This window comes from Agelaius phoeniceus, chromosome 21, assembly GCF_051311805.1.
Source record: "Agelaius phoeniceus isolate bAgePho1 chromosome 21, bAgePho1.hap1, whole genome shotgun sequence".
NCBI classification, from domain to species: Eukaryota; Metazoa; Chordata; class Aves; order Passeriformes; family Icteridae; genus Agelaius; species Agelaius phoeniceus.
Window position 1 is genome coordinate 9,538,912 of NC_135285.1, and position 21,540 is coordinate 9,560,451.

Consider the following 21,540-nt stretch of genomic DNA (forward strand, 5'->3'; position numbering starts at 1 on the left):
CCAAAATGGAGGGGAACAATGACCTGGCAATGCTGCTCTGTCACTGTGATATTTTCTGAAAAATCCCTTCGCCAGGATTTCTTCTCCTGGCAAGATAAGAAGCCTCAGCTTCTCCATGTTTTGCTGCTTTGGAATGTGATTTGGAGAATTGTTTGCCCAGCACGTGAATTATTTCAAATTAATGGCCAATCACAGCCCAGCTCTGTCAGACTCTCTGAGGAGTCATGGGGTTTTATTATTTATTCTTTTCTAGCCTTCTGTCTGTATCCTTTCTCTATTCTTTAGTATAGTTTTAGTATATCGTTTCTTATAACATCATATCGTATCATATAATAATAAATCAGCCTTCTGAGAACCTGGAGTCAAATTCTCATCTCTCACCTCATCCTGGGGCCCTCCCAACCCCACACTGCTCCCTCCTGGGGACCTCCCAACCCCACGCTGCTTCCCCCCAGATCGGGAGTGGAGGGGAGGCCCCACCCCCATGCACAGGGTGACAGATGCCACCAGATCCAGGCCCCCCTGGCTGATGGTTTTAGCCCAAGGGACTCAGCACGTACCGCACAGAGGTACCCGGAGCCCGGCGTGGTGTCGAGGCCCAGCAGCAGCCGAGTGATGGTGATCATGTAATCCTTCACGAACGACTGGGAAAGCAGGGAAAGGTTGGCTCAGCTGCTCCCTGGGGGATGCCCCAGCTGCAGGGCTGTGTCTCACCTGGTAGAGCAGCGTGTCCAGCATGCTGATGCTGAAGACTCTCCCGGCGGCGAAGGGCAGCCGGAACATGAAGGCCAAGTTGGAGCCGTTCTCTCGCTCTCTCTGCAAGAAAAAAGGGAAGTTTGAGCTCAGATTGCACAGAAAATTAGAGGACTCACGGCAATGGGAGGGCACAGGTGTAATGTTTCTGGTGGGTGTGGCAGGAGGAAACCTGGGCAGCATCTTTGTGCTGTAGAAAAATTGGGTGTTTTTCTCCATGGAAATGTGTGAGACATTATTGGGTTTTCTGGATATAGTCAGTCACTGTCAGTGTTGACTTCCCAGGCCCCCGTGCAGAGAACAGCCTCCTCTTACCTTTTCTAGCTTGGAAAGGGCCAGAGAGTAACTGTCCTTTGCTCTGAACTGCATGAACCTCATGTTGGAGGGGTGGGTCAGCTCCGTGATAATGCTGAGGCTGGGGAAGAGCCTGCAATGGAAAGAGATCTCTTGTCCTGCAGCTGTCTCAGAGGATTTAAAGCCTGAGGAACACCACAGTCATCCCTGTGCTGCCTGAGGTCAGAAACAGCTGGTTACATGCTGCTTCCTGCAGCAAACCCAGTGCCAGCTGTGTCCCACTGTCCATAGCCACCACCCCAGGCACTGGCACCCGTCCTGGTCTTGTCCCCAGCAGTGGTCACCCTCACCTGAACATGGTCTGGACATTGACAATGGTCTTGGCATCTGCCATGTAGTCCTCCTCAGCGCTCATGGTGCTCTCCTTGTCCACCACCACCAAGTTGTCGGCGTAGATGATGCCACACTGCAGCAAACTGTCCAGGCTGGGCAGATCCCAAAGAGAAGAGCGCAGGGTCAGCCCTTGGAAACGACACAGGGAAGCAGCACAGGGGTTCCACGGCGAGCCCAGGCTGCTCCCAGCCTGCTCTTCACCTGCTCCCATCTCCCAGGGAGGGGTTGACAACTCGAGAAGCCCAAGGTGGGCTCAGCTCTACGCTACCAGCCCTGGGGCTTCTCACGGGGTGACCGAAAAGTCTGGGCTGGGGTAAATGCAGCAATTCAGGCATGATAGCCACCCGTGGGAACACCTACTTGTCAATGGTGCCCTCCATGTAGTAAACCATGGGGAAACAGCAGATGGCCTCCAGAAAGTGGTGCTCAGGCCTGGGGGGAGAGCCACAGAGAGCGAGGTGGTTCAGCACATCCATGCAGCAGAGACAGACACAAAACCCCAGTGCCAGCCAGCCCAGGAACCCAACGGCACCACTGCTCCCTCACACTCCCACCCCACAGCACGAGCTGCCCGTGGCAATGCAGGGAGGCTCTGTGGGAGGGAGAACACCCCTGGAGAAGTACTTGCTTGTTGTCCAGCAGCAGCACGATGGGGTTGAGCTCCTTGCGGGAGCGGTAGTAGGCGCGCAGCGGGACGATGAAGTTGTAGAGGCCGTTCCCCGCTGTCTCTGCGGAAACGATGATCAGCTTGTTCTTGAACCCGTAGGCCTTGGCGTCCTCAAAGCTGTTGTGTTTGCAGCCCTGTGCGGGGTGGGACAGTCCAGCACTCAGTGGACACGTCCTGGGGGCTCAGCCCCAGGCAGCCCCCGCAGCCCCTGCTCACCTTGTCCAGCCTCAGGCAGCAGAACGGGGCTTTCTCGGGCAGGAGGTGGCACAGGGTCGGGGAGCTCCCGATGTAGGGCGAGTTTGGGGGGTAGCCCTTCACGTACCTGCAGCAGAGAGAAATCTGTGTGAGGACAGGGAGAGCTTGCCATTTATCCAGTGCTCAGATGCTGGGGAAAACATTCAACAGCAACACTGGCAAATGCCCTGCAAAACTCTACTGCAGCAGCTGGGAACTCCCTGAATTTACATATTTAGGAGTATTTTTTGCTATGCAAAGGGCCATGAGGATGTAAAGATGCAGGGACAGAACGCTCATGGAAAAGCCAGGAGGGGCTGAGCCTGAGCACCCCCAGCACCCCTGAGCACCATGTGCCATGGTCCCAGAGCCTCTGAAACTGGAGCAAACTGGGTGCAGCCATGTCACTGTGACATTTTATGAAAAATCCCTTCACCAGGATTTCTTCTCCTGGCAAGAAGAGAAGCCTCAGCTTCTCCATGTTTTGCTCCTCTGGGATGTGATTTGGAGAATTGTTTACCCAGCATGTGAATTGTTTCAACTTAAGGACCAATCCCGGTCCAGCTCTGTCAGAACTGGTCAGTCACGAGCTTTTAGTATTCATTCCTTTCTAGCTTTCTAATGTAACATTTCTCTATTCTTTAGTATAGTTTTACTATATCATTTTCATACAATATAATATGATATTATATGATATAATATGATATGATATAGTATTATATCATATGGTATTATATGGTATAATATAATATAATATAATATGGTATAATATAATTATAATATAATGTAATGTAATGCAATGTAATATAATATGGTATAATATAATATAATAAATATAGTATATATTTTTATATATAGTTGATATGATATAATATAGTATCGTATGATATGATTAATATAATATAATATAATATATCAGCCTTCTGAGAACTTGGAATCAATTCTCATCTCTCACATCACCCTGGGGACCCCAATACCACCACAACAACTGGTGACCACACAGCCACAATGACCCAGAGGCACCTGAATCCCACTAGGTCCCACTGGAACGAGCCAGGCAGAGAAGAGAGAGCGACTCACTCCAGCACTGCCGAGCCCTCCTCGTCCGACTGCGTCATCTCGTCCTCGGACTGGTCGCTGAGGAGGTCGCAGGGCAGCAGGGAGGAGGTGTCAGCCAGCTCCAGCACCGGGGCGATGCTGGGCCGGCGCGTGCCCGAGCCGTTCTCGGCGGGCAGGGCCAGCTTGCTGCTGTTGGCGGGGCGGCACTCGGTGTTCTGCAGGTCCATGGCCACTGTACCTGGACACAGACCGGGGAGGGAGCACGGCAAACACGCTCTAAGGGGGGGGAAATGTCACGACAGCCTCCTGTCCCCATGCCCTGCACGGGGATGACAGCCCAGATGATGCTCAGCTGTTGGTGGGCACGGGGAGCGCAGGTGAAGCCTCCATTGGTGGCCTCCACCTGTGTGCAGCATCTCCCCAGGGCTCAGAAGAGGAACCAGGAAAAGGAACTCCAAGAAAAGGACCAGCTAGCGTGGCAGAGCTTGGAAAATGCAAAAGGCTTAAGTCCTTTAACTCAGAGGTTCAAATCCTCTCCCTAGCTTAACCCAAACCATCTCCCATGACTAACTACCCTCTCTTAATCAACCTCATCATAGCCCTCTCCCATGCCCTTCCAATCTTAATTGCAGTAGCCTTCCTTGCTCTAGTAGAGCTCTGTCCCTGGGGCTGTCCCTCTCTCCATTCCCCTCACAGCTCCATGGCCAGCTGAACCACTCACCCACCTGCTGCTCCCTGAACTGCCAAACCAGGCTCTGCAGGAGTTTTTGCCATGCTGATGTGCCCCTGAGAGGACAGCCCTGCAGCCTAACCCCTGCCCACAGCTCCTCACGGGCTCTGGGAGACACCAGCCAGGTCAGGAACCACATCTGCCCTGGCACTGCCCTCCCTGTGGATGTCCCTTCAGCCCAGGGAGAGGCAGGCAGGCAGCAATGCCCTCACCAACCTCCCACATCCCTCCTGAGCAGCTCCAGGCCTTTGAATCTCAAAATCCTTAAGGATAGAAAAGTCCTCTAAGATTGAATCCAACCATTCCCCCAGCACTCTCAACCTGTCACTAAATCATGTTCCCAAATGCCACATCTACAGGTGATTTAAATCCCTCCAGGGATGGTGACTCCACCACTGCCCTGTGCACAGCCTGTTCTGTGAAGGAATTCTTCCTAATATTCAACAAGACAGACTTGCTCATCCTGTCCTCCAGCAGCTTCCAAAAACCAAACACATTGATGGAGTGTCCCAAGAAGCAGAGCCCAGACATTGGCCTTGCCAAACACCACTGCCCTGCTGGCACTCACGTCACGTCTGTCTGTCCCTCTCATCACCTCTGCCAAAGGTCCCTCTGAGTGGAGCTGTGCGAGGAGAGCTGTGACAAACAGCGCTCAGCAAAGCGCTCCGAGGCCTGCTGGGGGATAATCTATGCAAATTGCTGCTCAGGAGTACAAACACATAAATTATTTGCTTGAAATACAATGTGCTCGTGTGGCTCAGCTCCTCCAAAACTTGTTCTCCCCAGATACAAGAGGGAAGCAATGACTCATGGTATTTTTCACTTGCTCAAATGCACTGCTGGCTGCAGGGAGAACGACAGCTTGGGAACCATAAACGTGATTTAGGATGTGCCCCACGGCATTTCTTCCTCCAGCCTTGGAAATAACTGGGGCCTAAATCCAGGCTTGGGGCATTTATGCAAATACCCTTAATGATAATGGGCATCACGAGGTTTAATAATGATATTTGAGCTTGCTGAGAGCATGCAGAGTGCAAGGAAATGTGTGTTTTACTGGTGAGATGGCTGGGAGACAGCGTGGAAAGGGGTTTTTGGGGAGGGGGGGGGGAGTGTGGCAAATCACAAAATAAACCCAAATGTGGGGAGGGAACAAACCCAAATGAACCCAAACAAACCCAAAGGCGGGGGAGGTGATGGAGGGGGTGTGGTGGCCCCTGCTGCCCCCCGAGCCCCCCGACTCACCCATGCTGGCGATGATGCTGTGCACGGGCAGCCGGGAGGGGCCGTCGTAGCTGCCCCTGCCCGCAAAGCCCTTCTTCTTCTGCTTCTCCTCCTGCTTGAAGATGAAGGCAGAGTTCTCCTCCTTGGTGATGTTGATGTAGAAGCAGGTGTCTGATGCTGCCATGATGTGCCTGGGGCCGGGGTTCAGCAGGATGCTCTTGTTCTCCTCCCTGCGGATGCCAATCAGGCAGACACCGTACCTGGGGGGGGGATGGAGCAGGGGCTGGGCATTCCCAGCTGGGGAAAATCCCCTCCTGTCACAGACACCTTTTATGGAAAATCCTTTCCTTAGGATTTTTCTTCCTGAGAAGCTGAGAGGCCTCAGGAACAAAATGGAACCAATGGTTGGTTATCTGCTGCTGTGGAATGCAACAGGTGCATCTGGGATTGGGCTCATGTGGTTGTTTCTAATTAATGGCCAATCACAGTCAGCTGGCTTGGACTCTCTGTCCAACACGAGCCTTTGTTATCATTCCTTCTTTTCTATTCTTAGCTAGGCTTCTGATGAAATCCTTTCTTCTATACTTCTATTTATTATTTTATTATATATATTATATCAAAATGAATATAATATCTATAATACAATATATTTTAATATATTTTATATTAAAAACATATTTTAATATATTTTTGTATATATTATATATCATAATACATAATATATATCTAATTTATATATATATTAAAATTTCATTTTAATATATTTTATATTTTAATAAAGATATTTTAATATTATGTATATAATTTTTAATATAATATATATCATAAAATAATAAATCAAGCCTTCTGAAACATGGAGTCAGATCCTCATCTCTTCCCTCATCCTCAGACCCCTGTGGACACGGTCACCCCCTCCTGCAGGGGGAGCAGGGGCTGGGCATTCCCAGCTGGGGAGAATCCATCCCCTCTGGGACTCTGTCCCCACACACAGACCCTCACAGCAGCCCCTGCCCTGAGCCCGGGCGTGCAGACAGACAGATCCCCCCGCCCAGAGCCCCCTGCCCTCACTTCTTGTGCGCATGGAAGGCGGCGTAGGTGAAGCTCTTGCCCTCGTACTCCATGAAGAACTTGCTGTCCCCCATGCGGATGTGATAGACCTCATTGCCCGAGCAGCGCCCGTACATCCGCTGCCACTGCTCCGGAGACTCCTGGCCCTCCCTGCAAGGGCAGCAGCGGCATCAGCGGGGACCCCTGGGGCTGGGATGGGATCCACAGGGGTGGGATGGGACCTCTGAGCTGGGATGGGACCCCCAAGGCTGGGATGGGACCCTTGGTTCTGACACAGGTCCCCGAACCCCAGCCAGATCCCAGGGCAGAGCACCAACAATCTCTGGAGGTGCCCTGAGCCCGACAGCAGGGAGGTGACAGTGACACATGGCCGAGGGCTGCTGGTGCTCTCCCAGCATGAGCTCGTTCTCACTTTGGGCTTTAAGTGCCTTTTTATTTAACGAGGGCCCCTGCAGAGTGCAGGGGGAGGTGCAGAGCCCGTGTTGGCAAACAGCCCCGAGCACGGGGCGAGAGGCATCTGGCAAGGATGTTTCAGAACTGATTTGATGGCACTTTACCCAAAATTCAGACATTTCTGACTGGCCAAGGAGTGCAGGGCACACGCCACTGTTCTCCTGTGCTGGCAGAGCTCCTTGCAGCCATGCTGGATATAAACCCACCAAAAAACCCTGCAGGGGCTGGGGCTGCTGTGAATTCACCTTCCTGCCAGCAGCACCGTGCCAATACAAAGATATTTTTACCTCCAGCCTCTGCAAAGTTGGCATTGCCCAGCCCAACTGCAGTGGTGTGGTCCCCTTACAAAATGGGCTTTTGTTTTTGACCTGGAGGGGGGCCCCAGACTCCACTGTGCTCCCCAGAGCCATCCCAGACCCCATTGGGCTTCAGAACCATCCCAGACCCCACTGGGCTCCCCAGAGCCATCCCAGACCCCATTGGGCTCCCCAGAACCACCCCAGACCCCCACTGGGCTCCCCAGAACCACCCCAGACCCCACTGGGCTCCCCAGAGCCATCCCAGACCCCACTGGGCTTCAGAACCATCCCAGACCCCACTGGGCTCCCCAGAACCATCCCAGGCCCCTCTCCCCTGAGCTCAGAGACCTCAGTTCTGCCACCCTCCAGGCCCAGGCAGGGTAGGGGAGGGCAGGGATGGACAGGGATGGGCAGGGACAGCGAGGGACAGCAAGGGACAGCACTCACTGGCCACGGGAGGTGTGCACCAGCAGCGTGATGAGGGTGGAGGTGGCAGGGCAGACACAGTTGAGTGCCAGCATGGCGTATTTGCACTCCTCCTCACACACAACGTGATCTGAAAGGCAGAGGGGACCATCAGGGAGGCAGGGGGACAGTGCCTGGGAATGGGGTCGTTTTGGGGTGGTGCTGGGCACTGGGTGTTTCCTCCTCCTGCCAGTCCAAGAGGGCTCCCAGCTGCTGTGCAGCTGCTCCAACTCACCTGCAAACTTCACATGGAATTTATTTTCTGGCTTTAAGATCTGAACGTAGAGGGGACAGTTTGGAGCAAAGTCTTTGACAGCCCAGGCCCTCAGGATGGTCTGGTGGTCCTGGACAGGGACAAGAGCAACAAGAGCTGCTTGGTTGACGGTTTCTTGGTTAATGGTTTCTTTTCCCCAAGGCTTCTACACCTGGGATGGGCTGCAAAGCACCCAGCCACCCTGGAGATGTACAGCAAGGGCTCCCCCTGCCCCTGGTGCTCCCTGAAACCCAGCACTGATGAGAAACCAGCAGAAGGAAGGTGAGCCCACGGGGCTCAGCCAGCAGTGTCTGTGCATGCCTCTGTGCATCCCCAAGGTTCCCCTGGGCACTCATCCCCTTCCCAGCACCCTCCCTTGCCAGGCACAGGTGACACCAATACCCCCCCAGTCCCTTCTGCCTGGGAAATGCCCCTGCCCACCCCTGGCTGGACTCACAGCTGCTGTTCTGTCCACCTCATTCCGGCTGCTGAGGATGAAGCAAGCTTCTCCATTGTCCATCCTGCCAGGAGAGAGCAGAGACCCCACGAGCTGCAGGGCCCACAAGGCTGGGCACTGCCCACCCCACCAGCCCCTGCTGCCACAGACATATTTTATGAAAAATCCTCCTGGGAAGCTTCAGCTTCTCCATGTTTTGCTGCTTTGGAATGGGATTTGGAGAATTGTTTACCCAGCATGTGAAATTCTTTTTACTTGATGACCAATGACAGCCACTTGTGTCAAGGGTGTGAGCAGTCACAAGATTTTATTATCATTCCTTTCTTTGCTAGCCTTCTGATGAAACCCTTTCTTCTATTCTTTTAGTATAGTTTCAATATATCATTTTCTTTTAATACAATATATATCATAAAATAATAAATCAGCTTTCTGAAACACGGAGTCAAGATTCTCATCTCTCCCCTCCTGCTGGGACCCCTGTGAACAGCAGCACACCCAGCCAGCTCCCAGGCCCAGCACAGGCTGGGGTGACACTGTCACTGGGGTGTGCAGGGTGTCCTCTGGAAGTTTACAGGCAGCCCCGACATGGGAAGAGATGAGCAATCTTGACTCCATGTTCCAGAAGGCTGATTTATTATTTTATGATATATATTATATTAGAACTATACTAAGAGAATAGAAGAAAGGATTTCATCAGTAGGCTTGAAAGGAAAGGAAGGAATGGAATGACAACAAAAGCTCCTGACTCTCAGAGAGTCCAAGCCAGATCACTGTGATTGGCCATTAATTAGAAACAACCACATGAGCCCAATCCCAGATGCACCTGTTGCATTCCACAGCAGCAGATAACCATTGGTTACATTTTGTTCCTGAGGCCTCTCAGCTTCTCGTGAGGAAAGATCCTGGCAAGGGGATTTTTCAGAAAATATCATGGCTACAGTGTCCCTCTGCTCACTTGGCTCTCATCAGGTCCTGGTCCTTGAGTGCAGAGCCCTGGAGGTAGATGACCCTCTGGGACCACAGGGGGATCTGCAGCACACGCCGCACCTGGATGTCCATCTCGGTGGGGCACAGGATCACCACGTAGTAATCCTGCAGGAGAGAGGCCACTGCCAGAGGAACCTCCTCCAGCCAGCTCTAATCAGCTCTTGGAGGTCTGCAACACACTCAGGATAGCTCAGCTACCTTTGGAAGCATAAAAATCAGCAGGATGGCTTCTGTTGCAGCGTTAGAAACAAAAAGGTTTAATAAAAGGCAAAATAACAAACCAAGAAAATCCAAGCCAAGTGCTGGATGTTCTTGCTCCTGGCAAAACACTTTACAAAAACAGAGGTTTTTAGAAAGGGGGCTCAGGGGACAAGGAATCTGGACATGTCCAGCCTTTCCCCTTCTTCTTCTTGGCCTCCATCTTCTGCTGTGATGGTGGCACTTTGGGATTGGTTTAGAGTAGAAGCTCACTGTCTAACATAGGTGATAGGTATTGGAAATAATTGTAAATATTGTACATGTAGTTTTCAGTATAAAAATGTAACACCGCCCCGGGGGTGAGCAGAATGCCTGGAACTGTCCTGCTGAGAGGACCTTGGCAGGCCAGGAGAAAGAATTTTATAGATAAGATACAATAAACAACCTTGAGACCGAGAACTGAAGAGCTCCGACTCCTTCTGGGAAAAGAGACTTTCTAACACCTTGGGATCACTCTGACCAGCAAAGACCCCGAGAGAATCCTACAGGGACGGTGTGAGCCCAGCCTGGGGCTCACCTGCAGCCGAGGGTGGGCGTAGAACTCGTTGAGGAAGTCCATGAGGAGGTCGATCTTGAGGGAGCTGACGCACAGCACCACGTGCTTCTCGGTCTGCGCGCGGTGCCGGCTGTAGTTGCCCCCCGACTTCTGCCGCTCCATCCACAGGTACACCAGCTCCTCGAACTGCAGGGGGCACGGAGCTGATGTCCCCAGGGCAGGGCTGGCAGCCCCTCCCCGCCCTCAGGCTGTGCAGGTCTCACCTGGAGAGGCAGCACCACCAGGGCCACGCAGATCATGATCACCACCAGCAGCTGGGAAGGCCAAATCTTTGGTGTCACGTCTCCGTAGCCCACGGTGGAAAAGGTGACGATGCAGAAATAGAAGGACTTGAAGAGGGAGAGCTTCTCACCTGCTCTTTCTAAGTGCTGGATGCCGCAGGTCCTGGAAGGGAAAAGCCCCGTCACGGCAGGGACAGCCCCACACACCTGCAGCTCAAAGCCATCCTGCTCACACAAGAGTCACCCAAACCTTGCTGGGCCCAAACTGTACCTTCCCTCCTCCCCCAAACTCATCCAGCAGCAGGGCTGGGAGCACCACTGAGCTCTGAAATAGCATTAGTCATCCACATCAGAGCATCGTCTTTATTGCCAAAAACTCATGAGCCTAAAAGCCTCATTTCCCCTCCATTCAGCAACTTAATGGTTTAATATGCCTCAAACCCAGGGCAAGGGAGCCAGAGGAGAATTCAAAGCCTAATTCAGAGCTAAATAGCCAGCGATGAGCTCTGCTCCCCTGCCCAAAGGAACACCCTTGATGCTGGCAATGGCAGGGAAAGGGCCCAGTTAATTAGCAGGAGCCCCAGCGGCCAATTACACAAATGACCTGAGGAGCTGCGAGGTGTGGGGGAGGAAGAGCTCGGCTGGAGCCTGGGAGTGAATGAACCATCCCTGGTGCATGAGCCATCCCTCACCTGGCCCTGGGGGAAGCTGCTGCCCCTGCCCTCGTGTCCACATCCCCCAGCTGCCTCTGGCTGCACCCTCACTAAAAACTCCCCGATCAAACCCTAGAACAAGGCAGGATCAGGAGTTTGGCTTTGAAACCCCCTCAGAGTGCTGGGGATGGAGCAAAGCAGGGGAAGGTGTGAGCCCTGCAAGAGCCCAGCTCTGCCAGCTGCCCCAGATGGGCACAGCTGGATTCCCAGGGTGGGAACAGCTGGATTCTGGGGAGTGTGGGCACAGCTGGATTCCCGGGATCAGGAGGGGGGTTTAGAGAACTGGAGAGCAGCACTCACCCCGTGAAAACCAGACACAGGAGGGTGCAGATGAGGATGAGCACCTGGTTGAACATTGCTGACTGTGTCCTTTGGATGGCACGGTGCAGATCGTTCTGGGAAGACAGGGGAGGGCTCCCACCAACTCACCCAGCCTGGGGGGACCAACTGCTGCCTTGCTGGCTCCAGCAGTGCCCTCCCCAGTGAAGGGCAAGCCTGGATTTAGCCCTTGGGAAGGGGTGTGCATTCCCATCGGCAGGTCTGGGATCTGAGAGCTCCAGTGGGAGCAGGGGAATGGCTGGAACACCTCACCCCAACCACCCCTGTCACTGTGGTTTGGACTCTGGGGGATTCCTGGTCACAGCCTGGCATTCCCAGCCTGGCATTCCCAGCCTGGCATCCCCATCCTGCACACACCAAGCTCCAAATCCTGCCCCAAAGCTGGGGGCAGCCAAGGGTCCCCTCCCAGTCCTGCTGCCCTCCACATCCCTGAGGAGCTGGACAAAAGGGATCACTCACAATCATGTTCTCCAGGGCGTACTTGGCCAGCCAGCAGTTCAGAAACACAGGAATGAACAAATTCCGCAAAGGAGGCCAGAATATCTACAAAAGCAAGGGTTATTAGCAGAGAAATCCACGTTCTTTTAAAAAATGGAGCCATAAGCAGCCAATCCTCCCTGTGTGGAGGGATTCAACCCCAAGCTGAGCAGAAGCTGCCACCAAACAGGGCCCTGCTTCCCTGGCTGCAGCAGAGCAGCTGGAAAGGGAGGATGGGGTTTGGGATAACACTCCAGAGAAAATCATTAAATTGTCAAATATTGAAGGGAAAATTTCCTGCCAGCCTTAAAATTCCACTTGGCCAGACACCCATTTGTCTTCATTTTGTCACCAAAATACAGCAATTACTACACTTAGAGCTGCTTTAAATGTCACCAGGACACACTCACCGTGATGATGAACGGCACCGTGTTGATCATCTCCAGGATGAAGGAAATGCGAAAAATCTGCTCCCAGATGTTCCCCTGAGGAATTCAAACCAAAGAAAAAATGAGATAACCTTAAAAACTTCCCAGAGGACAATTGAAGTGATCCCACCGTGCCACAGAGCCTGCTGGGTGAGGGAATTACGGCGCAGGAGAGGTGCAGTGGTGGTGGCAGGCACGCTGGGAGCAGGAAATATTCCCAAACTCCTCAGTCCTCTCCACAGCCACTACATCTGTCTGTCTGTCTGTCTGTCTGTCTGTCACTGCAGCCACCCAGAGCTGGGGGACAGCAACACTTCCTGCAGGGATGGAGAGTGACAGTGACAGTGAGAGCTGAAGGGGGTGACACAGGGTCTGAGCCTCTGCTGCCAGCCCTCCCCTGGTCCCTGAGAAGATGCCATTTGTCCAGGTCACTTTTTCTGGCCATTTTAGGCGGCTTTGGTCCGAAGGAGTCAGCTTGTGCCTCTCCTTGGAGCGGTGCCACTCCCTCCAGAGGCAGGAGTGACCCTGCCGAGCTTGGGAAACCTGGGATGTGCCAGCCTGACACTAGGAACAGCCAGCCTGCATTAAACAGCCCCGAATCACTGAGAAAGCACGAAAAGAAGAGATTCTGCTCTGCACACCCAGCAGCCTGAGGGGGAATGAGAAAGGAAAACATCCAGAGGCAGCAGACAAACACATCCTGCCGGGACGAGCGGGCTCCAGCCAGAGAAATCCATTCCTGCAGAGGAGGCTGAGCCCTCCCGGCCCGGGCGCTCACCTTGTAGCTGAGATAGGTGAGCAGCATGGTCTCCAGGAAGCTGATGAGGGCGATGCTGACCTGCAGGGACACACACGGGGGGCTCCAGGGCTCTGTCCAGGTGATGGGAGCCCCCCGAGCCCCCCCTGCCCCAGGTGGGGCAGAGCCCCCAGCCCAGCCCCTCTGGGCTCCTGCACACCCAGCAAGGGCTGCTCACCTGCACGGCCCACAGAGGGGTTTTCCTGTCCACCCAAAAGATGTGGGACCTGCAAAGAAACCCAGAGGGGATCTGAGCTCAGCTGTCAGGGTTTTCACCACCCCCAGTGCAAACCCGAGGCCATCCCTGACTCAGGAGATGCTGCTCCCTCCTGCAGTTTGCTCAAGCAGCCCCTGCACTGGAATTCAGCCAGTCCCAAGGGTGTACCCAATGGATTTGGTTCTGGGATGCTGCTCCATATCCCTGGACCAAGAAACAGCCTCAGGCAGCTGCCAGCAGAGCCACCACCATCCCTCTGCTCCCCCAGCCCGGCAGAGCTGATCCAGGGCCCTGAGCAGCTCCCACTCACCAGTTGATGTTGGTGGACTGGTTGAAGGCTGTGTAATTCTGCTTCTCACATTCCCAGCTGGGGAGAAAGAGCAGGGAAAAGCAGTCAGGGAGGAACAGGGATGCTGGGATTAACCCCCTGGCAGCATTTCCATGGATCCAGACACCCTGATCCTATAGCCAGGGCTTTGCACAGGAAAAGTCTCCCCCAGGCAGTCTTGAACATCTCATTACTGGAGGGCAAAACCCCTCAGGTGCTTCAGCCCTACCAGAGATGCTGAGGAACGCTGATTCTCCCTGGTGCTGCAGGGAGCTGGGAACTGGGAATTACCACGTTACAATCAGCACAATTTGCTGAGCTGCAGCTTCTGGGACGAGGCTGGAGGTGCCCCCAGCACCCTGGCAGGCAGCAGCCCCGAGCTGAGCTCTGCCTGCCCTGCTGGGAGGGATCTGCTGCCTCTGGCCAGCCTTGCTGCTGCCACACTCCCTCAGGAAAATGGGATTCCCTGAGCTGCAGCTGTGCTGAGGCTCTCAGGGATGAGCATCCGTGTCCTGCTTCGCTCCCACAGGTCTGGAAGCACTTCCAGAACGTGCAGATGTGCTTGGTAGTCTGCAGCCTTTGCAAGGAGAAAATCAAATCGCCAATTATGCAAGCTCTTGGGGGAAAAAAAAAATCACATTGTACATGAGCTAAACGAAGCAAGGACCCATTAAAAATAGGCTTATACTGAAAGCCAGCACAAAGCTGATGTGTGGAATCATCCATCACCTCAAGGATCCACACAGCACACCGTATTTCCCTCTCAAGTGCTTAAATGGGATTTGGTGTTAATGTCCTCAAGGGTGTCAGCCCTCAGAAAATATTTGCATGGTGATGCCCTGGAGTGGCTGAGCTCTCCCTGTGCCTGAAGGCCACGCTGAGCCCCTGACAGAGGCAGACAGAACTTGGAATGAACATGACCTGAATTTTTCCACCATGCTCTGCTCAATAGATGCCCCCACACCCATCCACAGGATGTGAGCAGGGGCCTCCAGCCTGGGAAGTTTTGTGAAAGCCCCAATTGAAACAGCTGTGTGTGGGAATCTACAAAATTAGAGGGTTTTTGCAGGCCTCAGAGACAGCAGAACTGTGATTAGAGCTAAGCAGCAGCCATGAGATAGGTCAGTAGAAAAATTATTTTAACTTTGCCTGATCAGCCTCCAACTGCTACACAGATGCTAACAGCTTGCAGTAAGCTCACTTCTCCACAACATTTTACTAACATACAAGTTAAGGCCTTAAGAAAAACACTAGAAAATCATCTAACACAACGTACAAATTTGAAAAGCTCCTAGAGAAACAAGAAAAAATTTGAGAAAAATCTGTTAGTACTGTACAGTTAGAGTCTGATAAAAAGACTTGTTGCTTTGCTTTACCAATCACACAAAGCAAAAGCATGTTGATAGTAGCAATATGCTTTTTGTTTTGCGTGATTGGTCAAGAAGCTTACAAAGTGAGTTGTAACATTAAGTTCTGTGTCTGCTGCCTGGGATGTGAGCTGCTGGCATCTTCCCATTGTCACAATCATGTAATGAGAGTGATGCTGAAAGATAAAACAGCTCAAGGCACTGTTGCACAGCAGCCCCGTCCCGTTTGTGTTAATAGATCTGTAAATAGCCCCCTGCCAGCGACAGCTCTGGGGGGGTGAAAAGCCCATCCTGAGCCGTGGCACAGCCCCAGGGAGGCTGGGGGCAGCTGGGGCTGGGGGCAGTGCCAGGGCTCTCCCTCTCTCCTCTCTCACCAGCCGATGCCCTCCTCGGGGTTGTCCAGCAGCACGCGCACGATGTACAGCAGGCACGTCAGCAGCTTCAGGGAGAAGTTGAAGAGCCGGATCCTCAAGCCTGTGGGAGGGCAGCAGGGATGGGGCAGCACTCCTGGGCATCCCCACAGACCCCCAAACAGCCCCACAGCCCCACAGCACAGGAGCCCCCTGATCCCCCAGGGAGCTGCAGCAGCGCTGCCCAGGCTTTGCCCAGCTCCACGTGCCCTGCCCAGCTCCACGGACACAGGAGGCAACACAGAGATAAATAACCATGAGCCAGCTCCCTGCTGACCCCAAAACGGGAGAGAGACACGAGGAGCTGCTGGAGTGTACCCCCCTCATTAGCAGGCATCCATCTAAAAGCAGCAGAGCAGCACTGACCACATCACCTTGCAGGAGCAGGGATGGTGAGGAAAAGCTGCTGCTTCATCCACTCTGCCTCCCCAGCCAGTTCATGGGGTTATTACTCAGATTACAAGTGATAAATACATCACATTTTCATTAAAAACTTCCCCGTGGGCACCCTGGTGTGCTGCACTCCAGCTTTTTAGCAAGACAACAGGATGCAGGCGGGAGGAGAAAAGGCAAATTTATAAATGAACAAGCAGGCCCCAGACAGCTAATGACATCTCGGAGGAAGAAAATAAAAACACCATTAGTCAAGTGGAGACTAATCCCCATGGCTGGAGCAGGAGAAGGTAACTCACAGCCTGCCCTGGCTGTCCCCAGAGCCTCAGGGAGGCACAGCCAAGCTCCCTGATGGGGACATTGGTCCCTGATGGGGACACTGGCTCCCTGACACCCCCCTGCTCCCAGCCAGCTGTTTGTCACGGGCTGTCCCCAGGGAGCAGAGGTGGCAGGATGCCACAGACATGTTTTATGAAAAATCCTTTCCTTAAGATTTTTCCTCCTGAGAAGCTGAGAGCCCTCAAAAACAAAATGCAAACAATGGTTATTTGCTGCTGTGGAATGCAACAAATAAATCTGTGATTGGTCTCATGCAGTTGTTTCTAATTAATGGCCAATCACAGTCAGCTGGCTCAGCCTCTCTGTCCGAGACACAAGCCTTTGTTATTCATTCTTTCTTTTTCTATTCTTAGCTAAGCCTTCTGATTAAATCCTTTCATATAATATAATATAATATAATATAATATAATATAATATAATATAATATAATATAATATAATAATATAATATAATATAATATAATATAATATAATATAATATAATATAATATAATATAATATAATATAATATAAGTATTATATACTAATATAATAGATATCATAAAATATAATATATATCATAAAATAATAAATAATATGTATCATAAAATAATATAATATATATAATAAAATGATAAATCAAGCCTTTTGAAACATGGAGCCAGATCCTCGTCTCTTCCCCCATCCTCGGGCCCCTGGGAACACGGTCACAGCGGGAGGGGACCTCTCCTCCCCACGCAAAGCACCCCCAAACCAAGCTGACAACAGCCAGCAAAGGGGCAGGAGGCCGCCCCGGGCTGGGGACACACGGGGACAGGGCCACCAGCAGATGGCAATGGCTTCTCATGCCGCAGGACGGAGCGCGGCTCTCCCGGCCCGGCCAGGGCTCGGCTCTCGCACCCCGTGCCCGCAGCACTCACTCGATCGCTGGTTTTTGATGAAAAAGAGCTTCAGCCGCTCCTTGAAGGTGTTCTCATTCACGTAGAACTCGACCTGCACCCTGCGGGGAGAGTCCCCAGCGGGGCCGTCAGTGGGGTGGCCGGGCAGGACCCCCAGGAGCCCCCCAGGAGCCCCTGGGAGCCCCCCGAGCCCCCATCCCCGCTGGGTGACCCCGCTGAATCCCACAGTGACCCCGGCTCGGGTGGGCTCCCGGCTGTCCCCACAGTCCCCAGCCAGCAGCATCACCAGCCAGGAGCCCCAGGGACCCCCAGAGCAGCCGATGTGACCCCCCCAGGGCCGGCTCTGCTGGGGACCAGGGCTTGGCTGCGGCTCACACGCAGCCAGAGAGCAGAGACACAAACCCCTCCCTTCACACAACTTCAGAGCGGCCAAAACCTCCCAAAGAGCAGCAGCTCTGGAGCTGCCTCTGCCCATTTCTCTGCTCCAGCAGAGCAGGAGCTGGCACAGACAATGTCCCCAATGTCCCCAGTATGTCCTGGCTCTGTCCGTGCCCTGCTCTGCCTGGGGAGGAGAAACAATCAGCACGGAAGCTGTAAAAAACCCAATTCCTCTGTAAACGGAGAAAAATTTCCCTTTGTTGCTAAGATACCATTCTTGGTCATTCCAGAAAAACCCAGGAGCTGACAACAGGCTCCAAACACCGCCTGCCACCCAGGGCCACTGGTGGTGGCTCCTGACAGGGCAGAGCGTCACCTGCCAGGGCATTGACAGCATCCGGCAGGGAGGAGCAGCAGGTGGGGCTGGAAATTCCCATCCCGCCTTCCCTGGCTCCTCCTGCCTCCCCTCGGCCAGCCCCACATCCCAGGGATGGGACAAAACCTCCCTGGGGCTGCATGGGGGCTCCTCCGGGGTCTGGGATGCTGCATGGGGGCTCCTCCGGGGTCTGGGATGCTGCATGGGGGCCCCTGCAGGCTCTGGGATGCTGCATGGGGGCCCCTGCAGGCTCTGGGATGCTGCATGGGGGCTCCTCCGGGGTCTGGGATGCTGCATGGGGGCCCCTGCAGGCTCTGGGATGCTGCATGGGGGCCCCTGCAGGCTCTGGGGTGCTGCAGGTAAAGGAGGCTGTGCGGGTAAAGCAGTCCCAGCTCAGCTCACCCGCCCCTCCTGGCTCTCTCTCATGGCCCGCAGCCCTTTGCAAAGCCAAATCCACCTCCCTGGATTGGCACTGCTCCTGCCGAGCGCCGGGGAAACGCCAGCGGCTCCTCCTGCCCCGGCTTTACACCGAGCACGGCAAACCCTGCTCCTCCCTGGCCGGCCACAGGGGAGTTCAGAGCCGTGGATTCCCCCGCTGGCTGCTTTCAGCAAGGCTAAGGAAGCGCTCCTGTCGTTGCTCCTTTTCTAAATGCTGGCAAGAGGTCACCGAGCCCTCATCAGTCAGGTGCGCTCCCCAGCCCGAGATCGATGCCAGCAAATTCCTGGTGACAATCGCTGCCATCCCACCCCATCCCGCAGGTGCCAGATCCGACCAGATCCTGATTTATTGGGGCTGGAGGGATGAATATTTACCAAACATCCATGCCCAGCTGATCAGGCAGCAAATGGGGAAGGGGTTTCACAAGATCTCCATCCCGGGCTCCACCCCAGCTGGGCCAAGGGGAGGGGAGGTGGCCAGAGGGGCTCTGCACCACACCTGGCTGGTGTCACCAGGAGAAGGGACAGCCCCAGGCCCCGCTGCAGGAGAGTTTACAAGCACGATGCTTGAGGAGCAAACAGCCTCAATGCAGAGCCTCAGAGCCCAGCCTTTACACCTGCTGAAATTAATCCTTCCCAGAGCCAGACGCCGCAAATCATTTTTTTCTGTGCCAGGGCATAAATCAGCTGTCACAACTGCTCACAATGCTGCACACGAGATAATTGCTCCTTCTCCTTATTAAAAATGGCCAGGAAGTGCTGGGAGCTGGCTTTCAGCTCCGGCAGCAGCGCTGAGCACCCCATTCATCAGAGCCCCTGAGGATTGAGAGCCTTGAGGAGCTGCAGACTGCAGGGAGCACGATTCCTCTGCCAGACACTTGTCTGGGATCAAAGCAACAAACAGCTGAATAAATCTCTGCCATCAGACAGATGGTTCACTGATCTGTAGAGCTGTGGCCCACCTCGAGACAATGTCTGTAATTGCTGGTGGATAAAAGGACTAAATGATCAGATCTAACTCTCTGTGATAAAGTGGCCCCTGTATTCATCCATCCCATGGCTGCAGGAGGAAGGAACACTTGGAAAACAACAAAGCAACAAAAAGCCATGTCTTGACTGGGGGGAACAGGGTGTTTAACACTGCAGAGAGATGAGGAAATAAAAGAATGTGGAGGGAACATGTTCCTGTGCAGGCAACCTGCAGAGGCAGAGCCCCAGATCTTTGTGGGGCCCCACTCTGCAGGTGAATCCAACACCCCACAGCTGAATGAGGGATGGTTCTTCCCAGGCAGCACCATCCCAAAGTATCAAAGCTCCTACTCCATTTCCAGCTGAGGGAAGGAGATGATATCGTGTAAAACATACCCTTTAATTTCATTGTCAGGAAGTTAACTGGGAGTAAGAATCAAGCAAAACTCTGACTGCATCATCACCACCCCAAAACACACCGTGACAGCTCTGCCTTCACAGCAGCTCAGCCAGGGTGGGGTGCTCAAAGTGTCCCCTCCCTGCTGCCATGGCTGGGCATCCTTCCCATCCTGGAGCATCCTTTTCCCACCTACAGCATCCTCCCCATCCTGGTGCCAGCTCATCCCAGACCACTCCAAGGGTCCCCAGCTCCACAGTTCCCCCACCTTGCCCCCACTGAACCCCCCCCCCCAGGCCATGCAAACAACGATGCTGGTACAAGTTTAGTTCCAGCCCTCTGCTTGGAAGTGTAATTACTGCTATTATGCACTTCATAATGCCTGAGCGACTTCGTTTTCTTCGCTCAGTTATTTATTGTACTTTATTAATCTAAGAGTAGAGGCAATTTGTTGTAAGATGATGAGTTCCCAAAAAAAGACACAATAGTTTGTTCAGAAGAGTGCAGGATGAAAGGGCAGGAGGAGCACATCACAGCCCACCAGCATTAAAATAGGCACAGAGGGGCACAGCCCCTGCTCCAGCCTTTCCATTTCCCCAGAGCTGGGGCAGTTCTCATAAAAAGGAGGAAAACGCAAAAAATATGAACCCATACAGGGATTTCTTGTCCCAGGAAGCTTCTCAAGGAATTTCTCCCATCATGTAGCAGGATGCAAACAAGACTTCTAAATTTTTTCTGGGGGGAAGTACCTACCAAAGCAGCAAAACCCCAGAAATCTCCAATGTGGTGGGTGCCAGCAGCCACCTCTGCCAAGGCAGTGAAAGTGAGACCCCACCTCACCCCTCCAGTCCAGCTGAGCTCAGCTGACAGCTCTGCACCATCCATGCAAACCCACACGGATCAAACCCACAGAAAATGTGGCTGCACCACGCTGGAATTACAGAAATGTGCTGCTGGCCCAGCTGGGCTCCCTGGGGACGGGCCGTGGGTACCAGACACAGCTCAGAGGAAGGAGAGGAGCAGGGCTGGCAGGGCAGGTCTGCAGCATTTCCTCTCCCAGCAGCCCCAGGAGGCTGTGCAGGATGCTCTGAGGGCACTGTGCCATGGCCAGGCTGCCTCCAGCCCTCGCTCAGCACCGGGAGCAGCCGGTGCCAGCTGGAACTTGAGCACAGCCAAAATCCTTCCCAAATGAACCACAGAACCTGCCAGGCCGGGGCTCAGGTACCTGCTGATGAAATTCCCAGGCAGATCCAGCCCTCCTGCTTCCCTTTGGGATGGTTTTCCCTTTCCCCCACCATTTTTGTGATGGTGTTTGGACACAGGGGCTTCACCAGACGGGTGCCACGGGCGAGCTGTGTGCCCTGTGTTTGCCATCCTCCATCCATCCCCAGTGAGCAGAGGATGGGACAGCTCCAGCCCTGCCCAGCAGAGCTCCCAGAGCAGGGTTTGGGGACAGGAATGGGAATTGCTGAGCAGCTGTGTGCACACAGACAGCCTGGGCGCCTGCCAAAGGCAGCACAGGCAGCGCAGAGCTGCCCCCGCAGTAATTGAACAATTACTCAAAGGAGGAGGAACGGCTTCAAACCCAGGCAGGGATGGCTCCAGGGGCTTCTCCTGCCCTGCCAGGTCCCTCACGGGCTGGGGGATGCTTGGGCTCACCCTCCTGGCAGGATGGAGCCCTGCCCAGGGCTCTGCAGCCGGGGATGTCTCGGATTCTCAGGGACCGTGGAGCACCCGGAGCGCTCCCACTGCGGCAGCTCCTCCCGGGAATCTGGGGCACGTTTTAAACAAAAGAGCACAAAACAGGCAGGGAGGGATGGGCAGCTGGGGCTGGCTGTGCCTGCTTTGGGGGCTGAGCCCCTCTGCCAACGCTGCTGATCCATGGAGGGAAGGGGAGAGGGGGGGATCTCTCAGGGGGGATTGCAGGTGC

General features: G+C 53.8%; 1 protein-coding gene across 11 annotated transcripts in view; it reads right to left on the reverse strand.

The window, feature by feature from the left end:
* Positions 1 to 21,540, reverse strand: part of KCNT1 (potassium sodium-activated channel subfamily T member 1) — an 81,446-nt gene that overhangs the window by 9,882 nt on the left and 50,024 nt on the right. For 10 of the 11 annotated variants that reach the window (XM_077189209.1, XM_077189208.1, XM_054646396.2 and 7 more), the window contains 24 exons: positions 17,074 to 17,153; positions 15,408 to 15,507; positions 13,649 to 13,705; positions 13,300 to 13,348; positions 13,104 to 13,163; positions 12,308 to 12,382; positions 11,880 to 11,963; positions 11,382 to 11,476; positions 10,351 to 10,531; positions 10,109 to 10,273; positions 9,302 to 9,438; positions 8,347 to 8,410; positions 7,872 to 7,980; positions 7,619 to 7,727; positions 6,420 to 6,569; positions 5,373 to 5,611; positions 3,422 to 3,638; positions 2,324 to 2,429; positions 2,069 to 2,241; positions 1,801 to 1,872; positions 1,398 to 1,532; positions 1,069 to 1,180; positions 715 to 816; positions 561 to 644 (listed from right to left, as the gene is read on the reverse strand). In XM_077189209.1, coding sequence (XP_077045324.1) covers positions 561 to 644; positions 715 to 816; positions 1,069 to 1,180; positions 1,398 to 1,532; positions 1,801 to 1,872; positions 2,069 to 2,241; positions 2,324 to 2,429; positions 3,422 to 3,638; positions 5,373 to 5,611; positions 6,420 to 6,569; positions 7,619 to 7,727; positions 7,872 to 7,980; positions 8,347 to 8,410; positions 9,302 to 9,438; positions 10,109 to 10,273; positions 10,351 to 10,531; positions 11,382 to 11,476; positions 11,880 to 11,963; positions 12,308 to 12,382; positions 13,104 to 13,163; positions 13,300 to 13,348; positions 13,649 to 13,705; positions 15,408 to 15,507; positions 17,074 to 17,153 — 2,755 coding nt within the window. The remainder of the gene's footprint in view (positions 1 to 560; positions 645 to 714; positions 817 to 1,068; positions 1,181 to 1,397; positions 1,533 to 1,800; positions 1,873 to 2,068; positions 2,242 to 2,323; positions 2,430 to 3,421; positions 3,639 to 5,372; positions 5,612 to 6,419; positions 6,570 to 7,618; positions 7,728 to 7,871; positions 7,981 to 8,346; positions 8,411 to 9,301; positions 9,439 to 10,108; positions 10,274 to 10,350; positions 10,532 to 11,381; positions 11,477 to 11,879; positions 11,964 to 12,307; positions 12,383 to 13,103; positions 13,164 to 13,299; positions 13,349 to 13,648; positions 13,706 to 15,407; positions 15,508 to 17,073; positions 17,154 to 21,540) is intronic. The other variant, XM_077189207.1, reaches the window with a different exon arrangement.